The 27069-nt window shown below is 35.9% G+C and overlaps 1 protein-coding gene across 1 annotated transcript in view; it reads left to right on the top strand.

Annotated features, from left to right (window-relative positions):
• The window catches only part of IFIH1 (interferon induced with helicase C domain 1), a 59680-nt gene that overhangs the window by 762 nt on the left and 31849 nt on the right, over positions 1 to 27069 (top strand). The window contains exons 2-4 of the mRNA XM_040229240.1: positions 6171 to 6339; positions 11265 to 11405; positions 25546 to 25650. Coding sequence (XP_040085174.1) covers positions 6171 to 6339; positions 11265 to 11405; positions 25546 to 25650 — 415 coding nt within the window. The remainder of the gene's footprint in view (positions 1 to 6170; positions 6340 to 11264; positions 11406 to 25545; positions 25651 to 27069) is intronic.

Here is a 27069-nt window from a genome sequence, read left to right as displayed (position 1 = left end):
TGTATGCTAATAGACAGCATTTATTAAACACTGTACGATTAGATTCATTTGCAAAACCGATTATCAGAGTTCATGCTCACAATAATCTATTGAGTTATTAGTTAATAATCTAGTATTATGAACTGTGCCATTTTACAGAGGACTAGACTGAGGCAGTTTAAATAACCTGCCCAAGGTCTACCAGGAAGACAGTGGTAGAGGTAAGGATTTAGTTCCTGATGGTGTGAAATTTTATGTTGTATTATATGTAGTTGCATAGAACCGGGATCAGCAAACCATGACCCATGCTAAATCCAACCCGAAAGCTAAGAATGATGTTTAAATTTTAAATTTTTCAGTTCATAAAGAAAGTTTTATTGGAAACAACTATGCTCATTCATTTACATGCTGTGATTGCTTCGGCGCATTAAGAGCATTTGAACATAGAGCCATATAGCCCACAAATCCTAAAATATTCATTATCTGGGGTTTAAAAAAGTTTTCCAATCTCTGGCCTATATGATGCACTATGCCATTTAATTTTGGTCTAAATGAGGAAATTACATAGTACATACGCACACACACGCGCGCACACACACACACACACACTCTTTTTTTTCTTTAATAGAAGTTTCAGCATTCTTTGGGAATCAAAAATTGGAGATAATTAATTGAAAAAAATATGTAGCCAGTAGTAATTTTCCATTTTAATAGAAAAATAATGGATTTTTAGGTGCCATTTTGACAGGAAGAATTTTACAGGGGATTACACTTAGCGTTTTATTGTTCATTGTTTTTCAGTGAATAAGGAAGTACTGTGGCATATAGAAACTTTGTCCTATTCAAATCTGACTTAGAGTGTACAGTGAAAGTTTTATTTTGAAAGGCATGTAGACAAATAAACCCATTTTGGGGGGTCAAAGTCTAACATGCTATGATTTTTGACATTTTCTTTCTTTCTTTCTTTCTTTCTTTTTAGTTCATCAATTGTATCCTCATTACAAAGTTCTGGGCACAGGACTCCTATCAGCCTATGACTTGATCTTTAGTGACTAAAGCTAATGCTCCTTTGTCAACTTGACAGCCATAGGGCCTGTCCAAAGACCTAAGTGTGTATCTAATTTTGATGACTGGTTTTCCCAACAAGTAAATAACTTTACACTGTTGTCAGTAAGGTTTATGTAGTTTTGTGTATTGAGAACCAGCTAGAACGCATTATAGTAGTCCAGCTGGATATGACAAATGTGTACATCACTGTGGCAGAATCTTAATTTGGAAGACAGTATGCAGCCTTCAAGCCAGCTGGAGATGGAAGATGGCATTTCCAGCCACAGTAGCTGTTAGGAAGTCCAGAAGCAACAGAGTCCAGTAACACCACAAAGCTGTTTATGTTTGGTGGGTATGATGTCCCGATTGCCAGTGAAACAGCACTTCTCCTTATTTACTCTAAATACGTCTGCCTATCAGCATCACTTTTGTCTTGCCTGGATTGAATTTCCGCCAGCTAGATTTTATCCAAGTTCTTGATTCTGGCAAGCTTGGAGGCAGCTAGCAGGAATGCAAGGGATTTGACACAAAGAAGATATACAGTAAAAGGACATTTGTATACTGGTAGCAGTTAAGGCCAAAGCAACCCCATTTCTCTCTCATAGGAGAGAATGGAGGAGCAATATATGGAGGCTTTCTAAGGAACAGTAGTGTCTGTGTGAGATCCTGGCACATCATTCTCAAAGATACCATCTGTCACAAAAGGAAGCAATGGCGGACGATGGGAAGGAAACACTAGGTTTAGAAGAATCCATAGCATGTTGATATGGGTTCCTTGAGGAATGTTTATCTTATTACAGAAAAGTGTAATGAGGAAAGCATGGGAATTTGGAATGGCAAGACCTGGATTTTGACATCTCTGTTTCTTACCATCTCTATTCCTTTGGGCCAAATGATTTAAGTTTCCTGATCCTAAATGTACTATGAAAATGGATATAATAATAATTTCTTCTCATTCACAGTGTTTTAGTGAACATGAGTGAGAAACAGTGTTTATGAAAAAGCTTTATTAATAAGAAAGAGCTGTTTTGATATGATGATGACTTCTATTATTTATTTGGTTATATTTCCTTGTGAATTTAAAGTTTCAAGGACTAAGGTAAATGCCTTATGTTGAAATTGAGATCTGCCTCCTAAGTTCAAAGTATTAAACTATGAGTTGAAGAAGAAACTGTTTTTCATCTAAGGATGAAACCAGGACCTAGTTAGAATTACATATGATATTGGTGCTTAATAAGTATTAATTGATTGGATTGATTTCCAAGAAGTTGTCCAGAATAAAAAATGAAAATGCTTGGTGTAATGAATTCCTTTGCCAGGCATTGGGGGGAGGGGAGGAAGAATGGTTGGATAATGAATATAAGATCTCCAAGTTTGCTTTTCTGACATCTTAAAATAGCATTTAACTAAGAAATTAGGACTTCTAAAAATAATTAGTTAATTTTTTGCTTTACCACATAACTTGTAGAATCTTAGTTTGCTAACCAAGGATTGAACCCAGGGCCCCAGAAATGCGAGTCTGAGTCTTAACCACTGGACCAACAGGGAATTCCCAAAATATTTTATTTTTGTTTTTTTCCTGTTTTCCAGTTGACATTTTCTACTTGGTCTGTATTTTAGTTTAGGATTTCCACCTCCACCACCCAATCCCTGTCCCTGTTGCACAAGTGCTTCTAAAAGTGATCCTAGATTAGTTTTGTGACCAGCAGATACCCAATGAAATTGATTTAATTGATTACTTATTCATTCATTCCCTTTGAAAATATGGAGTGGCGTGTTGCACCAGACACCAAGCTAGTGCTGAAAAGAATGGAGAATAATACAGATACTTCCTGTGCTTTCATGGAGTTCATGATGCAGTCTTGATCCATGTTCATTCTTCTAACATGTAGGTAAAAAGTGTGTAGTATATGTGAGACACTGCTGTAAATGCTGGAGACTCATTAATAAATACAAGAATGCCTTTACAGAACGTTATAATAGAATGATCCCTAACAGTAAAGGGGTGCTCCTGTACTGACCTGCTTCTATTTAGGCTGCTAAGTGACATCTTAGTACATCCATGACTTAGACATCCATGAACTCTGGATCATATAAACATTTCCACAGTGTCTTAACAGCTTAGGTAAGCTGCAGATCTCAGCCCTGTCCAGTTCAAAGCATTAAACATCTATAGTCCTGGAAGACTTTATATACCTTTCACTTATACAAAGAATCAGAGATAGCATCACCAGTCCAGCTAGAAACCCTCCAGTTCTATTTACATGAAGTTGAGTATTGGGGTTAGACTCCTTCCAGCTCATTGTATTGCCACTTAAATTAGGATGGACACAATTTTTTTTAGCAATAAAAAGTACTAATAAGAAATTAGTTATGTCTGTGTGACAATGCTTATTCATTCACGAAGACATTAACTTTTGGAGAGAACTTGTTCTTTAAAATCCTTTGTTTTTAATATGAGTTTGCTTCCTGAATTACTGGTACTGAGGGTTAGTTCTGCTACGTTAAAAAGTCACCATTACTTTTAAATAGATATCTGAGGTTATTCTGAAGGAGAAAACCATTTTTATTGAACTTTACAACTGTGTTGGCTATCCAGGGTTTAAAAGAAATATCATTGGTTTCTCTACTAATGTATGTTAGAAAAAACTAGATCAAAGAATTCAGAATATGAAATCACTGAACTGTATTACCCACAAATTCATATTTATTTTACACTCCATATATTAGTTAATAATGTATCCATAGACATTTTTAACTTCATAGCCAAGAGAATACATTAAATGGGGAAGAAATATCAGTGGGAATCATTATATGTCCTGTTTCTGTCTCATCTAAATATTCACTTCCCAAGAATTTTAATAATCAAGTGTAGGTGTTGGGATCTTATATTTTTCTTATGTTTTAGGAGAACAGATTAATTTAAAAAAAATTTTATGGTTGCTTTAAAGGAAGTTGATATACTTTCCAGCATCCAAACTAGGAAGATTTCTTAAAAATTCAGAACCTTGATGATGCTGCTAAACTTGCACAGGTATTATATGTAGTTCCACATTCAAATAACAAAAATACTTGTAGGAAATAATGGCAAAATATTTCTCAAATTGCTGAACTGAGTAAGGACACAGCAAGCTTGACAAACACAAATCATAGTTTACTCAAAGAAATAACTAATTAATAGCCAAAGAAAATTTAGTGAATATCATAATATATTAGCTTTCTAAAATATAAGTATTATTACAGTGCTTCCCTTGTTCATTTTAGAGAAATGCTTCCTGATTACTTCTGTGGAATAAGTTCAAAGCTGATTAAAGGCTGAAATAATTAAAAATGGAAATAGTTGCGTTAAAAGAAGGTGCTCAGACCAGTCTCATTTAGGATCTTTAGTGACTACTGCTGAAATTAGCAGATAATAATAAAAATGTTACAAACACTTAAAGAGAAGGCAAAGAATTTCCATTAGAAAGTTAATGAAATTAGAGCAGAGTAGGAAATGAGCGAGAATCTGCTTAGAAATGCTGTGAGGGAGAAATTGCTTAAACTTTATTGTCGTTTTAACCACTTCTTGTCAAAAAATGAACTTAAAATTAGAGACAGTTACCAGCTATAGTTAGAGTTCAAGAAGGCAGCATTCAACTTCTGAAGCCAATTGCCTGGGATCAAATGCTGCCTCTGCCATTTACTAGCTTTATGGTGTCAGGGAGGTAAGTGGACTTCTCGGAGCCCTGGATTTCTGATCTGTAAAATGGGTTAACGTCAGCATGTTCTTCAGAGTTGCTGGGTTGATATATGCAAAACCTTTATAATTAACTATTAGCTAATGAAATGAATATCCATTGGGTAGCAATATGCAGTATAATTTTGTTCCAAGTAGTGTCTGCTGGTGAAACATTGATAAAGATAGATGATTTTCCCGGTTATCCATAATAATAATCAACACTGAATTCGTACCAAGCATTGTTCCAAAAATGCAAATTCCTGATATTAGATGATTAAGGGAATGTTTATAGGACTAGAAGATAGGCAAATTTGTAGGAAACAATCTAGTTGAAAGGTCGATATTATACTAGAAGACAGACAAATGTTGAGAAGGACCTTTGAGAGTATGTAAGTCAGTATTTCTTACCTAAGCTGCTGGCTGGAATCAAGAGATGCTTTTGAAAAAAATTTCTTGTTTCCCAACATGGACAAATGAGAATCTCTGGGGACAGATCTCAGACATCAGTATTTTCTAAAGTTCTCAGGTGATTCTAACCTGCAACTAGGACAGACAAACCCTAAAATTTCATTTCCGTTGCTTAATTTTACACACATAGAAACTGAAGTCTGGAGAGGTGAAGTGGTTTGCCTAATGGCATAGCAAGCTGATTGTGTTCTGCCTAATTTCTTTCTGGTCTAAATGTGATCATTTCTCCAAATGTTTGGGTCTATATTAAGAATTGGGGGGAATTCATTGTAATAATGATTACACAAATGATTCACATTTTAAAAGATTTGCTAGATTAATCTATAAAAGAAATTAAGTGAAAGCTTAAGATAGAAATGAATGATATACAAATAATTCTTCCCTATTTTTAAAAAAGATATATAAAAATACATTTCTTATAGTATGAAGTAAACACAAATTAAAAAATATTATAGTAATATAAATAGCACAAATATTAAAGAATATAAAGCTGTGATAGTAATTACTTACTCCATAATTGTAAGAGTCAAGAAAGAGAGGTTGGATAACAAATGTTTGATTTCCTATTTATAGACTCCATGAGTTGAAAAGAAATAGCAAGCCCTAGATATACAGAAGGAAATTGATGCAAATAGACATAATGTAGGTAGAGATTAAAGACACCTTCTTTTGCACCCCTTATTCAGAAAGATAGAGGTAAAACATCTGTTTCCTGTGTCAGGTTTGAATATCTCAAAAGCTTTAAAAAATGGTGGACATTTAAAAGAGGATTGGTCCAGCAAATTTCCTCCCTCTAGAATCCAGAATTTCTGCAAGTGGCATTGATGTTTTCTTTAATGATGTTTTCTTTTAATATGAACCTTTATACATATGGTTCAATATTTCTAAAGGCTAGTATCTGTTTAAATTTATTCATAAGATGTTTGACTTCTTTAATTCAACTTTTCTCTTAAAATAGGTTTCTGCTGCAGAAAATAATGGAAATGAAGCAGGGGTAAGAGAGCTACTGAAAAGGATTGTGCAGAAAGAAAACTGGTTTTCTACATTTCTAACTGTTCTGAGGCAGACGGGAAATGATGAGCTTGCCCTGGAGTTAACAGGCACCAATTGCTGTGAAGACAATACAGGTATTGCTAATTCTGTAAAGGACAGCTTTGTGTGTTTTGCCTAGTGATTGAGAGTTTAATGAAGCCTATAGATACGGTGCCCAAAGAAAAGGATATTTAGAATCAGAATTTCAGATCTGTTTTCTTCTCCTTACAAATGAGGAAACTGCTGCCTGGGAAAAGATGACCCTCCCAAAGAACATAACACTCAACAAGCTGGGCTAGAATATTGGCCACTGACTCCTCATCCAACATATTTTCCATTTTCCATCTTATTTTGGAAACAAAGGGATTGCCTGAGATTTTTATCAAGATAATTTTAACATTGCTTAGACAAATAAATTGGAAGAAAATATTTTAGTGGTTATTACAATTATGCTGCAAAGTCTTCAGGACATTTATGTAATACTTTGAGGAATTTATTAAACATTTGATAAAAGGTCTATAATTGCTAATGTATCACAATATTATTTTCTTTGAGTTTTTGAAAGTGTTCAACTATAATAATACAAATAGCATAGCTCTTTCACATATTTCACAATTAAATTTTAATTTGTCTTTCATTTGATACTTCTTTAAAACATAGGATACATACTCTGTAAAGAAAAATAAGGTGGCAGTTAATACTATATTTACAAATAACATATGTGAAAGAGCTATGCTATTTGTATTATTATAGTTGAACACTTTCAAAAACTCAAAGAAAATAATATAGTGATACATTAGCAATTATAGACCTTTTATCAAATGTTTAATAAATTCCTCAAAGTATTATATAAATGTCCTGAAGACTTTGCAGCATAATTGTAATAACTACTAAAATATTTTCTTCCAATTTATTTGTCTAAGCAATGTTAAAATTATCTTGATAAAAATCTCAGACAGTCCCTTTGTTTCCAAAATAAGATGGAGTGTGTGTATATGGAGAAGGCGATGGCACCCCACTCCAGTACTCTTGCCTGGAAAATCCCATGGACGGAGGAGCCTGGTAGGCTGCAGTCCATGGGGTCTCAAAGAGTCGGACACGACTGAGCGATTTCACTTTCACTTTTCACTTTCATACATTGGAGAAGGAAATGGCAGCCCACTCCGGTGTTCTTGCTTGGAGAATCCCATGGGGGAGCCTGGTGGGCTGCTGTCTATGGGGTCGCACAGAGTGGGACATGACTGAAGTGACTTAGCAGTAGCAGTGTGTGTATATATATATATATATAAAATAGTGTTTACGTATTTATGTGTATATATAGACAGACAAATATTTTTACTATGTGATATTAAAAAGCCCTATAAAATTGATGTTAATAAACTTGTGTGTAAGTGAACCATGGGAAGTAAAGTGCCTTCCATGTTTGTGGAAGGTCTTTTTGTTTTACCCCAAAACAAATGCTGTGTGGTGTCATAAGTTTAAAATGACCACAAAGTGAAAAGCTCAAGAGGCTCCCTCTTCTCTCTGAAATTATTTAGGGATTCGAGGGGATTCATTCAGCCAAAGATGGTCAATCCAACTTTCAAAAGCCAGGAGTAATTCCATGATTTGTCCACTAGCACTTTCCTTGGTTCCTACTGTCATTTGTCTCTATTTCCACAGCAAAGTTTAATTGTATAAGGAAAATTCCCTCTCAATAGGAAGCATCTTGATTTTGCTTTAGTGCTCTGGAGGGAGCTCAATGGTACTACTTGCTTGCAATATCAAGATTATAGTTGGTGTGTTTTTTTGCATTTATTTATTATGGTCCAGCTATTATTTCTATAGCATAACTCTAATGCCAATCTGCTACTTCTAAAGGGACTTCAGGTCAAATTTACAAATGATGATGGGGCCAGATGTCTCCCTTATCCCTCAAGGATGAGCCAGACTCCAGTGCAGATCACACCTTATGATGAGTTCCCTTTCAAGACCACATGGGATCATTTCCATCCATGACGACATTCTAGACTTGAACTTTGAAATGGCTGCAGTCTCGATTTTTTTGTTTCCTGGGCAATTTTGGTCTCCATGTATCAACGGATATTTGAAAGAGCAGCCTTGCAGATCACAAAAGACCTTGTTACATCCATTCTCCAAAGTAGATGGTAACTACCCACCTTACAGCTGTGTACTATTTTAGGAAAAAGGCTAGAAGATTGGCTCGGAAGTATCTTCCAGCTCTCATTACACAGACAATATGTCTGGCTGCATTGCTTTCTTTTTTGGTCGGCATGGTTGTTGGGGCAGAGCAACAAGTTACATACAACGTATTTCTTTCTAAGATATTTTGGTGCCTTTTTAGAAGTCTAATTCGATTTTTCAAATTCCAATTCTTTGAACAATAGCAACCCTAGGTGAAGAATACATGTGAAATAGCTGTGTAATAATGCACCTATCACATACATCTATCTAATATTCACAAAACTTCCTCTTTACTTTCCTTATGACTGTCTTTAAGTGTCTATTTCAGAATGGCTTAGGGACTAGTTTATCCAAATTCCTCCTGCCTGTGGACTTACATTGGCTGGTGAAGGTCAAGCACTTTATAAAAGGAATAAGGCCCTTCTGAAAAGAAATAAATATGGCACTAATTAATTGTCTTCCATTCTTTTCACTCTCCCTGGTGTCCTGACAGGATCCTCTTAAATTTGGGGCTTTCCTTCTTTCAACCAAAGTGGATGATGATAGATGTTGCCCCAGATATGTGGGCTCTTAAAAGGCAGGGAGCAGGGTTAGGGTTTCTAAGCGTCTTTTTTTTTTAAGTTTTTAAATGAATTAATTTATTTTCGGCTGCACTGGGTCTTTGTTGCTGTGCCTGGGGGCTTCTCACTACAGTGGCTTCTTTTGCTGCAGAGCGCGGGCTCCAGGGTTCCTGGGCTCAGTAGTTGCAGTATGCAGCCTCGATTGCCCAGTAGCACATGGAATCTTCTTGGCTCCTGCTCAGTCACTATGTGTCTGATTCTTTTTGACCTCATGGACTGTAGCCTGCCAGGTTCCTCTTTCCATTGGGTTTTCCAGGCAAGAATACTAGAGTGAGCTGCCAGTTCCTTCTCCAGGGGATCTCTCTGACCCAGAGATCAAATCCATGTCCCCTGCATTAGCAGGCGGGTTCTTAACCACTTAACCAGGGAAGTCCTTTATGCTTCTTTCAAAAGTTGGATAGAAGTTACAATCTCCATCTGGGATTCAACATTCTTATATTCTCACTACCCCTACCAGCAGTCAGGGTACTCCCGACAAACTCACTCCGAACAAGTAGGGCTTACTTCTCATGTCCTCAGAAAATCCAATCAAGGGTTCAGGAATTTAACTATTGTTTGCTGATCTGTACATCTTATTAGGGGAGTCTAATCATTTTTTAGCCAGTCTTGATGCCCAGAGCAAAGTTAGCTGTGATTATTCATGTGGTAGGAGCTGCTGTGGGCAGAATCGTGCCCTCCTCAACCCATAAATTCAGAGGTTGAAGCCCCAACCACCTCTGTGACTGTACCTGGTGGTATGTCTTTAGGAGGTAATCAAGGTTAAATGAGATCATCAGAGCAGACCCCAGTCTGATGGGCCCAAGGCCTTAGAAGAAGAAGAAAAATGAGGTCTCCGTCTCTCTTTTTCCCCACCGTGCAAGGACACCATGAAGATGTCACGCTCAGCAATCTCAGAAATAAACTCTCATCAGAGACCAAATGCTGGCACATTGACCATAGACTTCAAATTTCCAGAAATATGATAAAATACTTTTTTTTTTACTTTAGCCACTCGGTCTACAGTGCTTTGTCAAGCTGGCCTGCACCGATTAACACAGGAGACTGGGGTCTGGAGCCTGACACTTATTGAATCGTGGCTCCTTCATGTCTCTGGATCTGTGACTTTCACCAGACACCTGCCCATTCTATGCCTCAATTTACTCCTCTGTGAAATAGGGATAATAATATGACTTACCATCGGGATTATTTTTAGGATTAAATGATTTAACATTAGTAAAGCACAAAATAAATTGCCAATTATTATTATAAACCCCAAATATGCTTAATATATACCGATGAATATTATCAAATCATCTTGTCTAAAGACAAACTCCCAAGTCAGAACAGTTGTCTTCAGGAAATTCTCCATACACAGCACATATTTTCTCCTTATTCTTTAAGATAGGTTAATCAAAAATGATACTTTAGGACATTTTCTTTATGGCATCAGTCTCTGACAGATTGTACTTAAGAAGGGCAAAACTCTTGTTTTTCTTTGTAACCCACAAAAGCATTTAAGAAAACACTCAGTGCGTGTTGGCTGAAGGGGAAAAAGGCCAGATGAAAGAAATAGAGGGAAAGAGAAAAGAATGATCAGAATATTTTATTAAATTTCTAAAAAATCTCCAGGAATTCAAAATACATGAATGTAGGCTGACATTAAAGCATATGTACATCTCATGTAGAATGCACAGAGAGGAAAAAAAATGGCAAGATCACAAGTTAAAGAAAAACTACCACCAAATTTGCATTTTCACTAATGCAGTCTTATGTGTGACTGTGTATCACTGAAATAAGTGGCTAAAGGTGATGGTCAGATAGGAAATCATCACACTTATGATTAGCATAATACTTAATATTATATTGGCTTTTTAGATAAAATTTAGTCATCACAAAAGAATTACCCACTGTGTTCATATTAAAAATAAAAATACTGTCAGAACGTAAAAACATATTCCAAACCTTTCAAAATGTCAAACCATTGAAGTGTATTTAGGCATATCTTTACTAGAGATTCCACTTGATTTTCAAAATAAAAATAGCAGCTCTTTATATTGTATAAAAACTTGCATTTCATTGCAATTTGCATTCTGTTTAGAATTTCAAAGTATGTAAGTATATTCAGGTTAATCTCTATTAGGAACCCCTATTTGTTTTCAAAACACAAAGACAGTTATGTATACTGTATAAAAGCTTGCATGGCACTATTGTTTACTTTTTGATACTTTTGTTCGCAGAGTCTGAGAATTTATCACAAGAAGATGGTCTCGAAGTCAGAGAGCCACTCCTTTTAGCCACGGATCAGCCAAATCTGGAGGTCTGGGACATAGAGAATAGTTCACTGGAATCGTCTCTTGCAGATTCTTCTGTAGTTTCAGGTACCTGGTGCACACACATATTTTACATGCACTAATTAACAGCTTCTGGAAAAATCAATTGTGGCATTGATAACATTAGCGTCTATTAAACAGAGGGAGGAAATTTGGGCTTTTGGGTTTTGTATTTGTATTCAGATAATATTTCTGGAGGAGATTAAATGAAAATTATTGCTCTTTGTGGCTAAAAATCTTTTAAAGCTAATGCAATATTAATATGTTATGAATATGAACACAGTTCTAATTTTATTTTATAAACATGTCCATGGTTCTTGTCATATGATAAATATCATAAGTGCCTCCCATGATTTTCAAAGTACTTTCAAATACATGAGTCAGTTTGACTCATCCAAATTTGTGAGAATTAAATGAAGGTATTACCTTTTCCCTTTTTTATAGATTAGGGTGTCACAGAAAGGTTAGGCTGGATTGTAGAAACCAAAACCAAGATTTTAGAAAGGAAGATGAATGGGTGCTAAACAAGAGTTTGCTTGAATTTCAGTAACTAATTGGTGTGGGTACTAGAAACTACCATATCCACCTCTTTTGATATGAAACAGGCTTGGAAGAATGAAATAAATTTAACCATTTCCTCGCCCTAGTTTTCTCATAATAGGAGAAGCCTTCCCTCGTTCCACTCTGCCCCCTCAAATGGCCACGTTCATTTTTCACTAGAAATAGTTGCTTGAAGTTTGTGGTATACTAGTAAATGCTTACCAAGCGGCCCTGTAGGGAAAAGAAAAAGCCTTGATGTTTAGGATATGCCATCTTCATGGTGTAAATACTTGCACCATGGCTACTTTCAAGCGTCCACATAATGTCACTGAACACTAAGTTGGGAATAGATGTGCAGTACATTATTTGCCATTTATTACATGGAGACGATAGACTTAAATAGCCTCAGCATCACTGATGATTGTAAAACCTACAAAAATGATTAGAAAATGATGAGTTTTAAGTATTCATTACCTTTGTTTTAATATAATTTAGTTAGCAAGTCCCTATCATTTAATTTAAAGATGCTTGTGCTTAACATTAATAAAATTCCACAAAATTCCAGAAAATTTAACAGTTGTTCCTGTGGGCCCGTATAAGCTGACTCTATCACACTACTGCAAAATACGCTGTTTTCAAATCAGAAAAGTAATATAGCTGCGTTGTAGGAAATTTGGAAAACAGAAAACAAAGGAAAAAACCACTCCTCCTTTCCCAATAAAATGCATTGCTCTTCATATTTGGGTATTTGCTCTTCTCATTTGTTTACATACCTGGATGTCTATATACAATGGCATTTCTCCTGTATTTATTAGATATTCTTCTACAGCATGATTTTTAACAATTGAATAACAATTCCATCTATTGGATGCTTTTTAGTTAATTAACCACCTTTTGAACATTTAGGATGTTTCCAAATTTCTACATCATGAATAATGCTGCAATGACTCTCTTTGTATTTATATCTGAGTTTAATTCTTTTTAAATTTATGTTTTTTTTTTAATTTACTTTATTGAAGTAGAACTGATTTACAGTGTTGTCTCAATATCTGCTTACAGCAAAGTAAATCACTTATATATATATATGCATTCTTTTTCATATTCTTTTCCTTTATGGTTTGTTTATTACAGGGTATTGACTATAGTTCTTTGTTCTGTACAGTGGGGCCTTGTTGTTCATCCATTCTCTATGTAATAATTTGTGTCTGCTAACCCCAAGCCCTCAATTCATCTGTCTCCCCACCCAGTTTAATTCTTAAAGACATATTACATAATTGAAATTTCTGCATCAAATGCTTTCTGTAGTTTTAAGGCATTTGATATTTAATGCCATATTTTACTCCAGGAAATTGTACCAAACAATGTAGGGGAATACTTACTGTCCTGAAGTCTCTTGTACAAGAATGGGCAATGCTGTTTTTAAACTTTACCAATTTGCTATGTTACTACCTGAATTTGAGTTTTTAATTTCCAGTGAAAAACGTATTTACAAGTTCATTCTTTTTGTTGTTGTTGCTAATTGCCTATTTTTCTTTTAGGGCATTTATATTCTTCTTGCTGGTTTAGGTGAATTAGCTAAATATATAGGGTAGCAATACTTTGTCATAAATAGTACCAAGGTCTTTTATAGCTTGCCTGCAATTTAGCCTCGTTTATTTAAGGTGTTGGGTTTTTTTAGTGGGATACTTCTGAAGCATTAATGTGCTTATGAGTCACCTGGAAGAGGGAGTCCTGTTGAAATGCAGACTTTGATTCATAGGTTCTGTGTGGAGCCTGAGATTCTGTCCTATTCGTCCCAGGTGATGCTGCTACAGCTGGTCTTGGACCACAATTTAATGTACAGAATAGAAACCTGAATTCTAGAGGATCTTTTTTTTTTTTTTCATATCAGCAGCTGTGCTTTCTTTCAGAAATCATGGTTGTATAGGAATGCCAAAATTACTACCTGAATGTGGATTTTTCACGTTTTAATAAACTTCCTTGTTAGGCTACCTGACATCTCTGTGGGTTACTGGCTATTTTCTAAATTCACACTAGAAAGAATTAAACCCAGGTCTGAGGCTGGTAGTCGATCTTCATCTCAAATGAAGGGTTTTCATCAAACTTGCCAGCCTAATGCATCTTGTCAGCCGGCAGTATCTGTGGAACATTCAGAGGCTCAGCAAGGACAAAATTAAATGCAAAACTTTTTTTTTTTTTAATCTGTTTTCCGGGACTTCCCTGATGATCCAGTGGTTAGGACTCCAAGAGTCCACTTCAGCGGGGCGTGAGTTCAGTCCCTAGTCAGGGAACAAGGATTCCACAGCCATGCATGGTGCAGCCTTTAAAAAAAAAAAAACCTGTTTTCTTACTATTTAATATAAAACATAAATTTGAATCATGTGAAAAAATCTGGATTTTACAATAATGGTCTTGAGGGACAGAAAAGGGTTTGTTTGTTTTCCTCCCTCCCTTTCTGTCACTTCTTCCTTGTAACAAATCTTGATTAAACTCCTACTGTGTGCCAGGCATGCACTGTTCATTTCAGTACTGTAAATATTGTGATGGGACAAAATAGAAGTGGCTTCTGCCCCAGTGGAGCTTTCAGTGATGGGCATGTCAGCCAAGCAGTAGTCACTCTGTAACTGCACAAAGTGCTGTGGAAGAAAAGTACAGACTGTTAAGATGTATACTAGTCTGAGGACATGTATAACAAACTGTACCATAATCTGAGGACTCCATCCAGTTCAAGACTTCAACAGCTACTAGGCTGTGAGGTTCTTGTGCTGTCTGAACTTCTTGTGTGGACTTGGGAACAGGTTCATCCAATCCATTCTGGCCCTTCCCAGAACAGTAAGAATGGGTAACCGAGCTACGAAAGTATAATGCCTTCTGCTTCAGGCCTTGACACTGCTCCTGATAGCTGTAGATCATCCCAGTTATTTGTTGCTTTTGTTGTTGTTCTTCAGAACTAAGAATTACTGATGTAAATGACTTTTAAAGAATCATTATCCCTCAAAAAGTTATTGAAATTCTTTTGACGGAAGTTTTTCTTGCAAAATTAACTGTAGAAGGATTTTTGCCTACGTTGCTATTCTTTGGCAAGCTTAACAATTGGGATAAATATGAAAGTATTCAATATTGAAAATATTCAATAATACCAATTTACATAATTTTGTGCATTTACTGATATTGATAATGGATAATCTTTAGTTTGAATTGCAGTATATCAGGTTAAGATTCCAAGTACAGTTACCAAGGTAGCATTACTTAAGCTACACACATTCTATAAATATGAAATTTCATATGCAAAAAGAAAAAATGTGGTTTGAATTATTTCTAATTTTAAATTAGACTTCTCTAAGTTTTATTTCCAAATCAATTTCTAAATATTGTTTTTCAGTGCCCAATAGTCTTTGTGGATAAAAATGATAAATATTTATAGTTTTAAGGCAAAGTTTCTTTATCTATTGTTTTAAACCATTTTATTCCTTAACACTCTTTATCAGGTAAGACACACTAGCGTTAGTAACAGTAGCCCACTGTGAAACTAATTTTAATCACATCTCTCCTTCAGCCTGGGGGTGATAGATCAGAACTGCCTAGTGGGCAGTCCAGGACAGTCATTTCTGTCATGCCTCTGCATCGGGGGTTGGCATTTCTTCTACCTTTCTCCTTTCAATTGCTTCCCTTTAAAAAGTGGTTAATAATTAAGATAGACCCACACTAATGCAATAATCTGTTTTTTCCCACACTAATACAATAATTTCTAAAGGATATTTGAATAGTTCTCAGACTATTCATAGAATTTTCATGCTGGATGTAATAGTTCTGCTTTCTGTAGTCACTGGTCATTTTCTAACAAGAAACTATGGAAAACTTTGATGCTTCTCTGGACCACGTGTCCCTAGAAAATATCAGAGGGACACAAAGCCCACATTCATTTTCTTCTATTAAAAATAATTTAACTATAGAAAATATAAGTTATCTGATATATGTTAATTTTATAGGCTTATGGTAAAATTGGTTATGCAGTCATTTTTAATTTCTACTGTTAACTTTGTTAAAAGATAATAAGTAGTTATTTTACTTATTTGAAAGTTGACCTTTTTAATACACTATTTTATAAATTAGTGCCCTATAATTATATAAAAACAGGCAAATGAGATTTAAAACTAAATAATAAAATTTATTGTGTTTGGGGTGAATTTACATTCATGCAGAGTTCCGCAGATAATCCCCCAAACTTCTTTTACCATTCTTCGCTGGATTTCCGTTATGAAACTAGAAAATGCAAATTCCACAGATTGGACAGCAGAGGGCGCTTTGACATTTATAAAGAGAGTAGAATGTCACTGTTCCCGGGTGGACGATTATAATGTAAGAGGATGAGTGTGCCATGTGTGAATACATAGTGCGCATGACTGTGAGTGCATGTGTATATTTTGATTTATATATTCGTTCACGTGAAGATTTTAAAATTCCACCCCAGCTAATGAGCTTACCAACCTGCTTGTTTTCAGACTTTAATACCTTCTTTTTCATATTCCCCCATATGTTCCACTCCCTAGGTTTATCCGGTGACATTATGCTTTGGAATATATTGTGGATATATTTTGCATAGATCATGTTCTGTAGGAGGGGTTTAAAAATTGACCTTTATAAAACAGCCTCCTTCTTTCTGGCCCAATCTGTTAGAGCATTCTTTTTGTTGTTGTTTTGTTTTGCCTTTTTATAGACCAAAGTCCAATCTTAGACTTGGTCTATAGTAATCTCTGTAAAAATGCCACAAAATTTATCCTTGCACTTGCGGACCAGAATAATGTTCTTTAGTACTAACCTCTAGAAATTTAGAGATTTTTAGAATCTCTAGAAATACATACCACATAGCACTTGAGAGCTTAGTGGGAAAGATAATTGATACAGCAGTCTTCAATAACACTGTGAGAGATCACCCATACTATTATAGAATTCAGATAGCTCTGAATTTAGATAGCTCTCCTTTACATCTCTATCTCTTCTAAATTTAGTTATATTAATTATTGGGAACTAGAAATACTAGTACAGAAATCCAAGAGGCAAATATTATTTTGACTTGAGAAAGACAGAGAGAGTTTGTTACAACTGCTGTTTTGTGTTTGTTAAAAGAAAATCTAGGATTGTATTTTGTTTGAAACCCACCGAGAGACATCTAGGTTAGTTATACAACCCCCAATTGCATAATAGTTCTAGGAGGATTACTGTTCATATCTCAGGAGTGAGAATATCAGTATTTTGATGGAAAGAAACCTCTCTGCTGTGCAGCTAATACGTGTTAGATTTATCTTCATGATTTTTATATGGCTACAAGCTTAAAGTTTTTTCAGCAGAGTTTCAACAAATATGGTGATTTTAATTTGATCATTGGACATTATCTTCTCTATTTGAATAGGACTAGAAGCTGAGAATGGGAGAAGGCACTGGCACCCAGTCCAGTGCTCTTGCCTGGAAAATTCCATGCACGGAGGAGCCTGGAAGGCTGCAGTCCATGGGGTCGCTGAGGGTCCCACACGACTGAGCGGCTTCACTTTCACTTTTCACTTTCATGCATTGGAGAAGGAAATGGCAACCCACTCCAGTGTTCTTGCCTGGAGAATCCCAGGGACGGGGGAGCCTGGTGGGTTGCCATCTATGGGGTCGCACAGAGTCAGACAGGACTGAAGTGACTTAGCAGCAGCAGCAGCAGCAGCAGAAGCTGAGAATATGTTCTGGCCAAGCACTAGGGTACTGTCCTCACCCGAGTTTATAATCCAGTTCAAGAAAACAAGTTTCGTGCCCCTAAACACAGACAGTAATCTGTCTCTGGGAAAAGAGAATATGTTAGAGGAGAAGCCTGGGAAGACTTACCACAGAGGAGGAATAGAAGGCAGTTCATCTGCACTTTGAAGGTCCTGTGTTGGATTTGTAAACGGAAGTGGCAGCTGATACTTTCCGTTGTATGGATAGCATGAACAAAAGTGCAAGTATAAAGAAAGTTCAAAATGTGCTTTAGGGGGTACCCATAATGGAGGAGGTTATACCTAATCTCTCTACCTTCTACTCAATTTAGCTAGAAACCTAAAACTGCTAAAAAATAAAGTTTATAAAAATTTATCCAGGTATAATTAACACATGGGCAGAGGAGTCCAGTGGGTTATACAGTTCATGGGGTTGCAGAGAGTCGGCCACTACCGAGTGTCTGAGCATGCTGCCACACATTAAACATATGAAAATCCAGTTGTATTAATAATAAACATAGCAAAATTCTGTGAAAAATGTGGGTAGGGAAACAGTTGGATTCCAGAGGAGCATTTATGAAGGAGGGGGTGGGAGGTAAGATTTCTAGTATCAATGAAAATTAGCAGGTTTATTTTACTACGATTTTTACAAAGACTTGTCCTGAGGCAAAAAAAAAAAAAACCCTCTTAAATGTTTATCATTCGGACAATTATGGAATATTAGCCCAAAGCATGTGTGATGATTTCAGATGGTGTTTGTAGGAGAGTGTTTCATTACAGAGATTTATCCATCAGGGTGCTGGAACGGGTTCCTTCTGGCTTGCAGGAGCCCAGCGTGTACATCTCTTCCCAGCTCCACTGGGTGACATCATCCTGGTAGCTTGAAATCAGTCATGGTGGGGAATATGAACACCATCAATGCTGGCAAGCACTTTTACTTTATTTTTGAACTAGATCTTTGTCTTATTAAATTAGATCAAATAGAACTTACAAATCAAGTCATCAAATCAATGTGGCAAACACTTTTAAATTGTCGCTTTTTTTTTCCTCCCCCAAAGCTACTACTGAATATTTACCAGGATTTGCCTTTATCGTTTTAAAGAATTTTTTTTAATGTGGACCATCTTTAAAGTCTTTATTGAATTTTTTACAGTATTGCTTATGTTTTATGTTTTTGGTTTTTTTGGCCACGAGGCAGGTGGAATCTTAGCTCCCCAACCAGGGATCAAACCCTCACCCTCTGCATTAGAAGGCAACATCTTAACCACTGGACCGCCAGGAAAGTCCCTACCAGGATACCTTTAAATGCACCTCTCTCCCTACTTTCCTCAGATCCACATAACTTGAATAGCTTTTCCTGAAGCATACCTACCAACCAAATAGGTTTCCACCTGCCATCTATCTTGAAGCATTCCTACACTCTGCATTGCCAAGACTTACTTCCCATGTGGTCATTATGCTTATCACTCATAACGGACTCTGCTCTCAGACTTTTTACCTGTTACTGACAAGCAGTGAATGAATGGGTCACTCTAGTGGGTATGACATTGGAGAAGGAAATGGCAACCCACTCCAGTATTCTTGTCTGGAGAATCCCAGGGACTGGGGAGCCTGGTGGGCTGCCGTCTATGGGGTTGCACAGAGTCGGACACGACTGAAGCGACTTAGCAGCAGCTGCAGTAGCAGTGGGTATGACTATCCCTACAACCCTGTACTTAAATCACTATCTTTCTCTTTAAGACTCAAGTCCAAAGGCTAAAGGGCATAGATGACACAATTTAAGCCAACATCAATATACACAATTCTAATTTAATTCTGGCTGAAACACTTCAGCAGAGTGAATTCTATAAACAGGAGCAGAGGCGCTCGGTGGATAGCCATGTGGGCCTGTGGCTCTAGGAGATTTTTTTTTTTTTCCTTTGGGGAACTCATTTCCTAGAAGCTTGGATCCAGGAGAGAATATGCAAGGTGGGTGGAGGTGGCTTCTCTCCATTCTGCAGGAACACATGTTCCCTGGCACAGAGAGCAGAATCTGACAGACCAAAATGTAAGCGTGTGTGTGTGTGCGCACACACGCACGCACAAATCCATATACATAGAGCTGAAAATAAAAGTCATCTATCTCCTTTCAGAAAAGATAGTTATTTCAAAAGAAAAGGAGATTGGTATTATTAGTAGTATGACAGTAAGCACACTTGTAACGAGCCTGAGTCCTGCGTGAGCGCACATACATACACATGTGTTTGAAGCTTGGGATGATCTTTGCTGTTCCAGACTTTGGAGATTATGCAACTAGAGGGAAGGAGGGGATAGTTGAAGAAGTGAAGCTAATGTGCATCGAGAGGGTCAGAACTAGACTAGATATACCATTACCTGGCAAGTGAAATCAGACTACTTGCATACTTTATAAGGACTGCCTCTCAGGAGAATCATTGGTTCTGCTGGTGCCCTTCTTTCTCAGTAGCTCTGAGGCTCTGGCCCCCTTCCTAATGTGATGCAAAAACCACTTTCCAGCAAAGAGAAGGAAAGGCTGAGGCAAGGGGTAAGAAAGGAGGAATCTTCTATGAAGTTATAAACGCATCTTAAGCTGAAATTAGGAGGAACACCACCTGGTAGGGATGGAAGTAAGCACCAATTGGTATTTTACCTAATGAAGCTCAGTTCTTAGGTTGAATAAACAATGTATTTATCAACTCATTGTTAATATAGCATTTTTCCAGCAGAGGGCAAACTTTACATTGAAATAGATCTAAAAAGGCCTTCAAGGAGGAGGTTTTTTTCCATTTGAAATAAAAAAAAAAATTTTTTTTTGGCTTCTAAATGGTTTAAAAATATTTTAAAGTATTTAAAGTTCCATAGGATATTAAATATATAATTTCTCAGATTCAGGTTAGTATTTCTGCCTGATTAGTAAACTATTCAAGATGTGATTGTAGAGGCTTTTTTTTTCTCACATGTTTTATAGACTGGTCTTAGACACTATTATTATAGGAAAAAGCTGTTCTTTATCGTGTTCTTTACAAAATTATTATCAAAAATCCTGTCTTTTAACAGAGTAAATATTGTTTTTCTTCATTCAAGCAGTTTCATAGGAATAGCTGCTTTTCTTTAAACAGAAATTACCAGCATATTCTAATCCATTTCATAGCAACCTTTGATATTTTTCCTAAAGGAAATTACACCTATCTGAAAGTTAATTAAACTTGTTATATAATCTAACTCTACTATTCATAGCTCATGTAAACAGCCACTTCATGAGAATTTAAGATTTCTTTCTCTTAAAGATTTATTTATTTGATCTAACAGAATCATTCTCACAATAAAGGAGAAAGTAGAAATTGCTATCTATATTTTAAAAAGGTAAAAAGGGTAAGTCACTTGTTAGCAGTGGCTGAGCTCAGATCTGGAGACTAATTTGTTTGACTCCACAGCACATTTTCATGGGAATGCCCAGTCTCCAATTGACTGTTTATCTGAGCTATTTTAAAATCATAGACACATGACTTTAGTCATTAGGACATAAATCCAGATTGATACTGTGAAAAGTACAAAGAATGACACATGATAATCCTATATAATCAACTGCAGGAACTCTTGGTTTATAAATTCAATAGGTTGGTTTAATTTTTTCATCATATAACACTTTTTTGATCTGACTTTTTGGTGTGCCTGTGTGTGTGTTACATGATTTTTTTAGGTAAATGCATGAAGAGAATCTCTGGAGAAAGCATTCTCAGTGTTATCAAGAAACAAAATATTTTCTTTAATTATTAGGGTTATTTCCTTTAGTACTTTTGTTTCTATGAAAGAAAAAATATATCAAATGCATAAGAAATTGCTGCTAAGGAAACAAAATTATTTTTGTGTTGAAAAACTAGAGATTTATATATCCTTAAAATGACAAAGATATAGACTTCTCTATGTTCACTTTCATTTTAATAATGATATCTAGCAGAATTACCACAATTAATTTTATCCAAGAAGGATAGAAATGTTCCTCTTTTATTTGTGTGCAGAGAATATTTAGAACTTAGTATAGATGTTTAATCAACTGTACTCCTATATAAAATTAAAAAAAAAAGACAGTGTGGATGTTTAAAAGTAAAGTAAATGAAAATTTGTGGATGAAATCAGAAATGGTAGTTAGCGAAATAAAATAATCTCTAACTTTTTCCCTGGCAAGATAAGCTACTTCAAGATTGTTAGAATAACTGACATTATAATGCAAATGTTTGTATGCTTGAAAAAAAAAATCATTCCAGTTAACTCTATGGATATAGTATTGTTCACTTGTTTACAAAGCTTATAACAGATCATCGGCATGCTTAGCATTGGGCAAAAAACGCTGGAATATTAGACTTGGATTCAGAAAATGGGATTCCCAGCTCTGTTCCATTCTAGCTGTGTGATATGGATAAATGATTTACCCTCTCTGAGACTTGGTTTCACACCTATGAAACTGAGGTGATAATAGGTGTCTACCACAGAGGATGCTAAGAGCTTAAAATATCATTTACATCTGTGTAAGCACTGAGCTCAGTGTCCTCTGACACATTGTAGATTTGTTTACTAAACCAAAATAATCCAGATAATGAACGTAATTAATAATATCCTATTTTGGTAGTATTTTTCTTTAATAGTCATATATTATTCATGCACGTTGCATTAAGCAGCTCTCTCAAACCTTATATATGCTAGAAGAAAGCTTGGGGAAAATCCTGACTTTACATATACATGGAGTATGTTTAAGATAATGGCTTAACTGCTAGTGATTAGAAAATGAAATGAAAATCAAGTATAATTTTCATCTGGATTATATTCAGTGAAAAACTTAAAGATACAGTGTTTCATTTTAGATAATCAGTCAGTTCAGTTATTTGTTAGTATTTTTCAGTGTTTTTGGCATTGTCTTCATTCTCTATACCACATTTAAAACAAGTAAAATGCATGTCAAAATTCACTTTTTTTCCCTTAAAAATCTTGATTTATCTTTCTAGATACAGAATTATCCTTGCAATGACATTTTCCCCACCTCATTTTACACCTTGCCTTTTCCTTACAACTCATATTCTCTTTCATCAGTGCATCTGCCCAAAACGCTCTTCTACTTGACAGTTCTATCCCACACTCGCCTCTGAGCTCCTAACAAGGCATACCTCTGGGAATTGCAAAGTGCCATATTTAAAATCTCTCAGTGAGATATACAGGTTTTCCCGTGTGATCATAAGGGATTCCTCAAATCTGAGTTTTAGAGCTAATCTATGACAACTGATAAGCACAGTATTTTCACATGAGTATATTTGTGTTGTGCTAATATACTTAAACAGTATGCAAGTCCATTGAGAATTTTTTTTATAAATTTCTTATCTGCTTTCTTTTAACTTTTAAGAAAGCTATCTCATATATTTAATTTGTATTGGCTGTAATTCCATTACGTTTCCCAAGCTAAGTAGGCTTATCCAAGTTGGAAGGGAGATGTCACAGCCACACTTCACAGATGCTCAATGGAATAGTAGTCGGCAATAAAAAGGAACAAATTACTGAAATAAATAACAATGTGAATGCATCTTGAAGGTCTTATTCTAAATTAATGAAGCCAAACATAAAGGCTACATATTGCCTCAATTCATCAATATGACATTCTGAAAAAGACAAAACTCTAGGGACAGAAACCAAATCAGTAATTGCTAGGGGACAGCAGGAGGGAAGTGACAATGAAGGGGTTTGAGGACAAATTTTGAGGTTAAACTCATCAAACTTAGCCACCTAAAAAGAGTGATTTTTACAGTATGGAAATTATATTTCAACACACCAGACTTAAAAAAATAAATAACCAGTTAAAGAAAAAGAAGATACTGTAGTTTTAAGGAGTTATGTATTGTCCATGTTTAGACATGTTTTATTGATAACATACTGTGTCTCTTTATCACCTGTTTCTAATTCCAGTTTAAGTATGTGACATTCAGACTGGTTTTACTTAGCTTCATGGTGCGTCCATGCTCAGTGTTGTCTGACTCTTTGCAATGCTATGGACTGTAGCCCACCAGGCTCCTCTGTCCATGGGATTCTCCGGGCAAGAATACTGGAGTGGGTTGCCATGCCTTCCACCAGGGGATCTTCCTGACCTGCATGAGGGGATCAAACCTGTATCTCTTGTGTCTCCTGCCTTTGCAGGCAGGTTCTTTACCACAAGCACCACCTGGGAAGCCCTTACTTAGCGTAATCTTACTTTAATATGATTTATTTAGTGCATGTGAGAACTCTAGCATAAAATAATCTCACAAGTATAAATATTATGAAATATTAATTTTAAAGATGGTTTATTGTTTATTTATTCATTTTAGACCACACTGCCTGGCTTGATAGTTCCCTGACTAGGGATTGAATCCCAGGCCCAGGCAGTGAAAGCGCTGAGTCCTACCCACTGGACCACCAGGGAATTCCCCAAATATTTTTAAATGACACTCTTGCCTTAGTAATCCACCAACTACTTGAATTTTATTTCATTTTTCAATCATCAACAAGTATGTGCAAAGAACTTGTTGTACCTGACATTACTACATGGTTGTCAAATACTGTGAAGTAAATTGTGCTGACTCCATTTTATTTTTTATTTTATTGAAGTATAGTTGATGTGCAATATTTATATAGGTTACATGTGTGCATGTGTGATAAGTCGCTTCAGTTGTGTCCGACTCTTTGCAACCCTTGGTCTGTAGCCCACCAGGCTCCTCTGCTCATGGAGATTCTCCAAGCGAGAAAACTGGAGTGGGCTGCCGTGCCCTCCTCCAGGGGATCTTCCTGACCCAAGGATAGAACCCTCATCTCCTGCACTGGTAGGCAGTTTCTTTACCAGTATGGCCACCAACCTTATATAGGTTACAGGTGTGCACAATTTTTAAAGGTTACACTCCATTTATAGCTATTATAAAATATTGGCTATGTTTCTTGTGTTCTACAATATATTCTTGTAGCTTATTTTATACATAATAACTTGTACCTCTACTAGCCCAATTTTAAACAAGAGGAAGGAAGTTAGGCTCATAGCATTGCCAACAGCAAATTTCACAAGTCTTTTAATTCCAAAACCAACATCTGTAACCATCTTTCATTTATTTTTACCAGTTTAGCAATAGATCTGATCCTTGCGGATGGGATTGCATAAATCCTTGGAAATGAACTATAAGGAGGGAAGCCTAAGGTTTTTCAAAAGGAATTGATGCTGAGTATTGAAAAGAACAAAAGAAAAAAATCAGGATTAATAAGTGAAATGTGCCCTTGCCACTTGTATTAACTGTCATTCTTGATGGAAGCTTAGTTTAATTATAAGAAAGAAAAAAATAATTTCCAACCTCATGTAAGCTTCTAGTGCCCCTGCAATGTCCGGCTTGCCTGATAGTCTGAGTAAATTCTTTCTAAGATTTTAGTTCTGTGTATCACTGAGTTGCTGTTTTCATAACTTATCAGTAGAACCATGTTCTTCATTAATTCATTAATTGTTCTGTAACATTAATTCTCTACCTTTTTACATGCAGATGACTCAACGGTTTCTACATAGTACTTATGTTTAAGTGATAATATCAGGCTCAGATATTTTTTTGGACAAAATTTACACAAAGGGGGACAACAAAAGTTGTAACTCCTTACAAATTTGCATGAGCCCTCATATTGGATGTACGGTACTTTAAGTAGGTAAATACATGTATTTGATTCCGTCCCCGACAGCTGCTCATTCATAGCGGAGTTTTTAAGCATTGTTTGCCAGAAACTCTTACCTTTTATTCGTGATTGTCTGGATGTACCTTCTCCACTTGCATTGAACTGTATGTACTGTGTGCTGTAGAGGTGTGCAGTTAAAATACGTTTATTCTCAGAAATATTTTAAAAATATTTTAAAATGTTTTCCTTTGCAGAATCAGACACAAGTTTGGCAGAAGGAAGTGTCAGCTGCTTAGATGAAAGTCTTGGACATAACAGCAACATGGGCAGTGATTCAGGCACCATGGGAAGTGATTCAGGTACTGCCTAACTGTTGTGTAAACCTTAAAAAGTGTGAAATAAGACACCATATAGTGGAACGCATGGGGGCTGTTCATACCCTCCCTAATGTATTTATGCAATTAAAGCAATTCTTTTCTACAGTTGAAATAGTTTTGGAACTTTGCCATTCAGTTTCTTGAAAAGTACAACTTACAAGTCTTAGACTCAAGGTCTCTAATTTTGATCCGGTACATAGTTTTTTGGTCTGGCATATGCCACATTCCATAGAACCATGTAATCTATTTTATTTATGTGATCTGTTTCAATTAATTTTACTGCTTTTAAATTATATACTCAATTTTATACATTTATTTCCAACCCCTGCATTTAAAAAAATTAAAATACATTATAAATAAAAGTAATATAAATGAGATGAGTATGACTATAGTTAATGGCATTTAATGAGTCCCTGTTAAGCTTTATAATATACACATATAGTTAAAAGAATTTCAGTATTTATAAACATCCCTTTAATTGAGTTTGCAAAGTATTTTCATGACTAAATGAGAAATTTACTAGGTATTTCCCGAATTGTTCTTTGTATCAGTTTAATATCCCACCCACTTCCCAGTAGTGCAGTGGTAAAGAGTCCCCCTGCCAAGCAAGAGATGTAGGTCCAATCCCTGGGTCAGGAATATCTCCTGGAGAAGAAAATGGCAACCGACTCCTGTATTCTTGCCTGGAAAATCCCATGGACAGAGGAGCCTGGAAGGCTTACAGACCATAGAGTTACAAAGAGTCGTACACAGTTTAGCAAATGAGCATACACACACACAGTAAATAAGAGGGCCTTCTCCCAGTCTCCACACTTTAGCAAGACTTCCTGTTATCAGACTCCCTAACTTTGGTCAGTCTGATCCATTTCTTATCTCTTCTTTCTGTCCTTTGAATGTGCATTTCCATTATTACTACTGAGGTGAAATGTTAACATTAAGAATGGGTGATGGGCCCTTGCATGTCTTTCTAATATTTGTGTGTTTGAAATATTTCATAATTAAAATTAACAAATTAGTGCAAACAAAAATCAGTGTTTAGCAATATGGTCAGCAAAGAAGCAGCAGCAAAATGGCAAATTAAGAAACTATTCTTCATTTGTTCTGTGACTGAGTTATAGAAAACACTTAGAAAATATTGTGTACTTCAGATTACCCTGGATTGTCTAAGGGATTATAGAAATTTACATCTACAATAGGCCTAAAAGGGCAAAATAGTTTACATAAAGATGGCCATCTGCCCTAAAAGCTTTCCCAAAGGAAATGTACCACCTCTTTTATTTAAATGCCCTTGTCTCTTAATAACCCCCAAATAACTTAGAACAAGTTGATTTGAGGAAACTCAATTCACCGAATGTCAGTCATAACTTTAATGTTAATTAAAAAGGGTTAATTAATTTTCCT

The sequence above is a fragment of the Oryx dammah genome, unplaced genomic scaffold (assembly GCF_014754425.2).
Source record: "Oryx dammah isolate SB20612 unplaced genomic scaffold, SCBI_Odam_1.1 HiC_scaffold_27, whole genome shotgun sequence".
Taxonomy (NCBI): domain Eukaryota; kingdom Metazoa; phylum Chordata; class Mammalia; order Artiodactyla; family Bovidae; genus Oryx; species Oryx dammah.
Note: the sequence above shows the minus strand (reverse complement) of the source record. Positions and strands in the feature narration are given on the sequence as shown.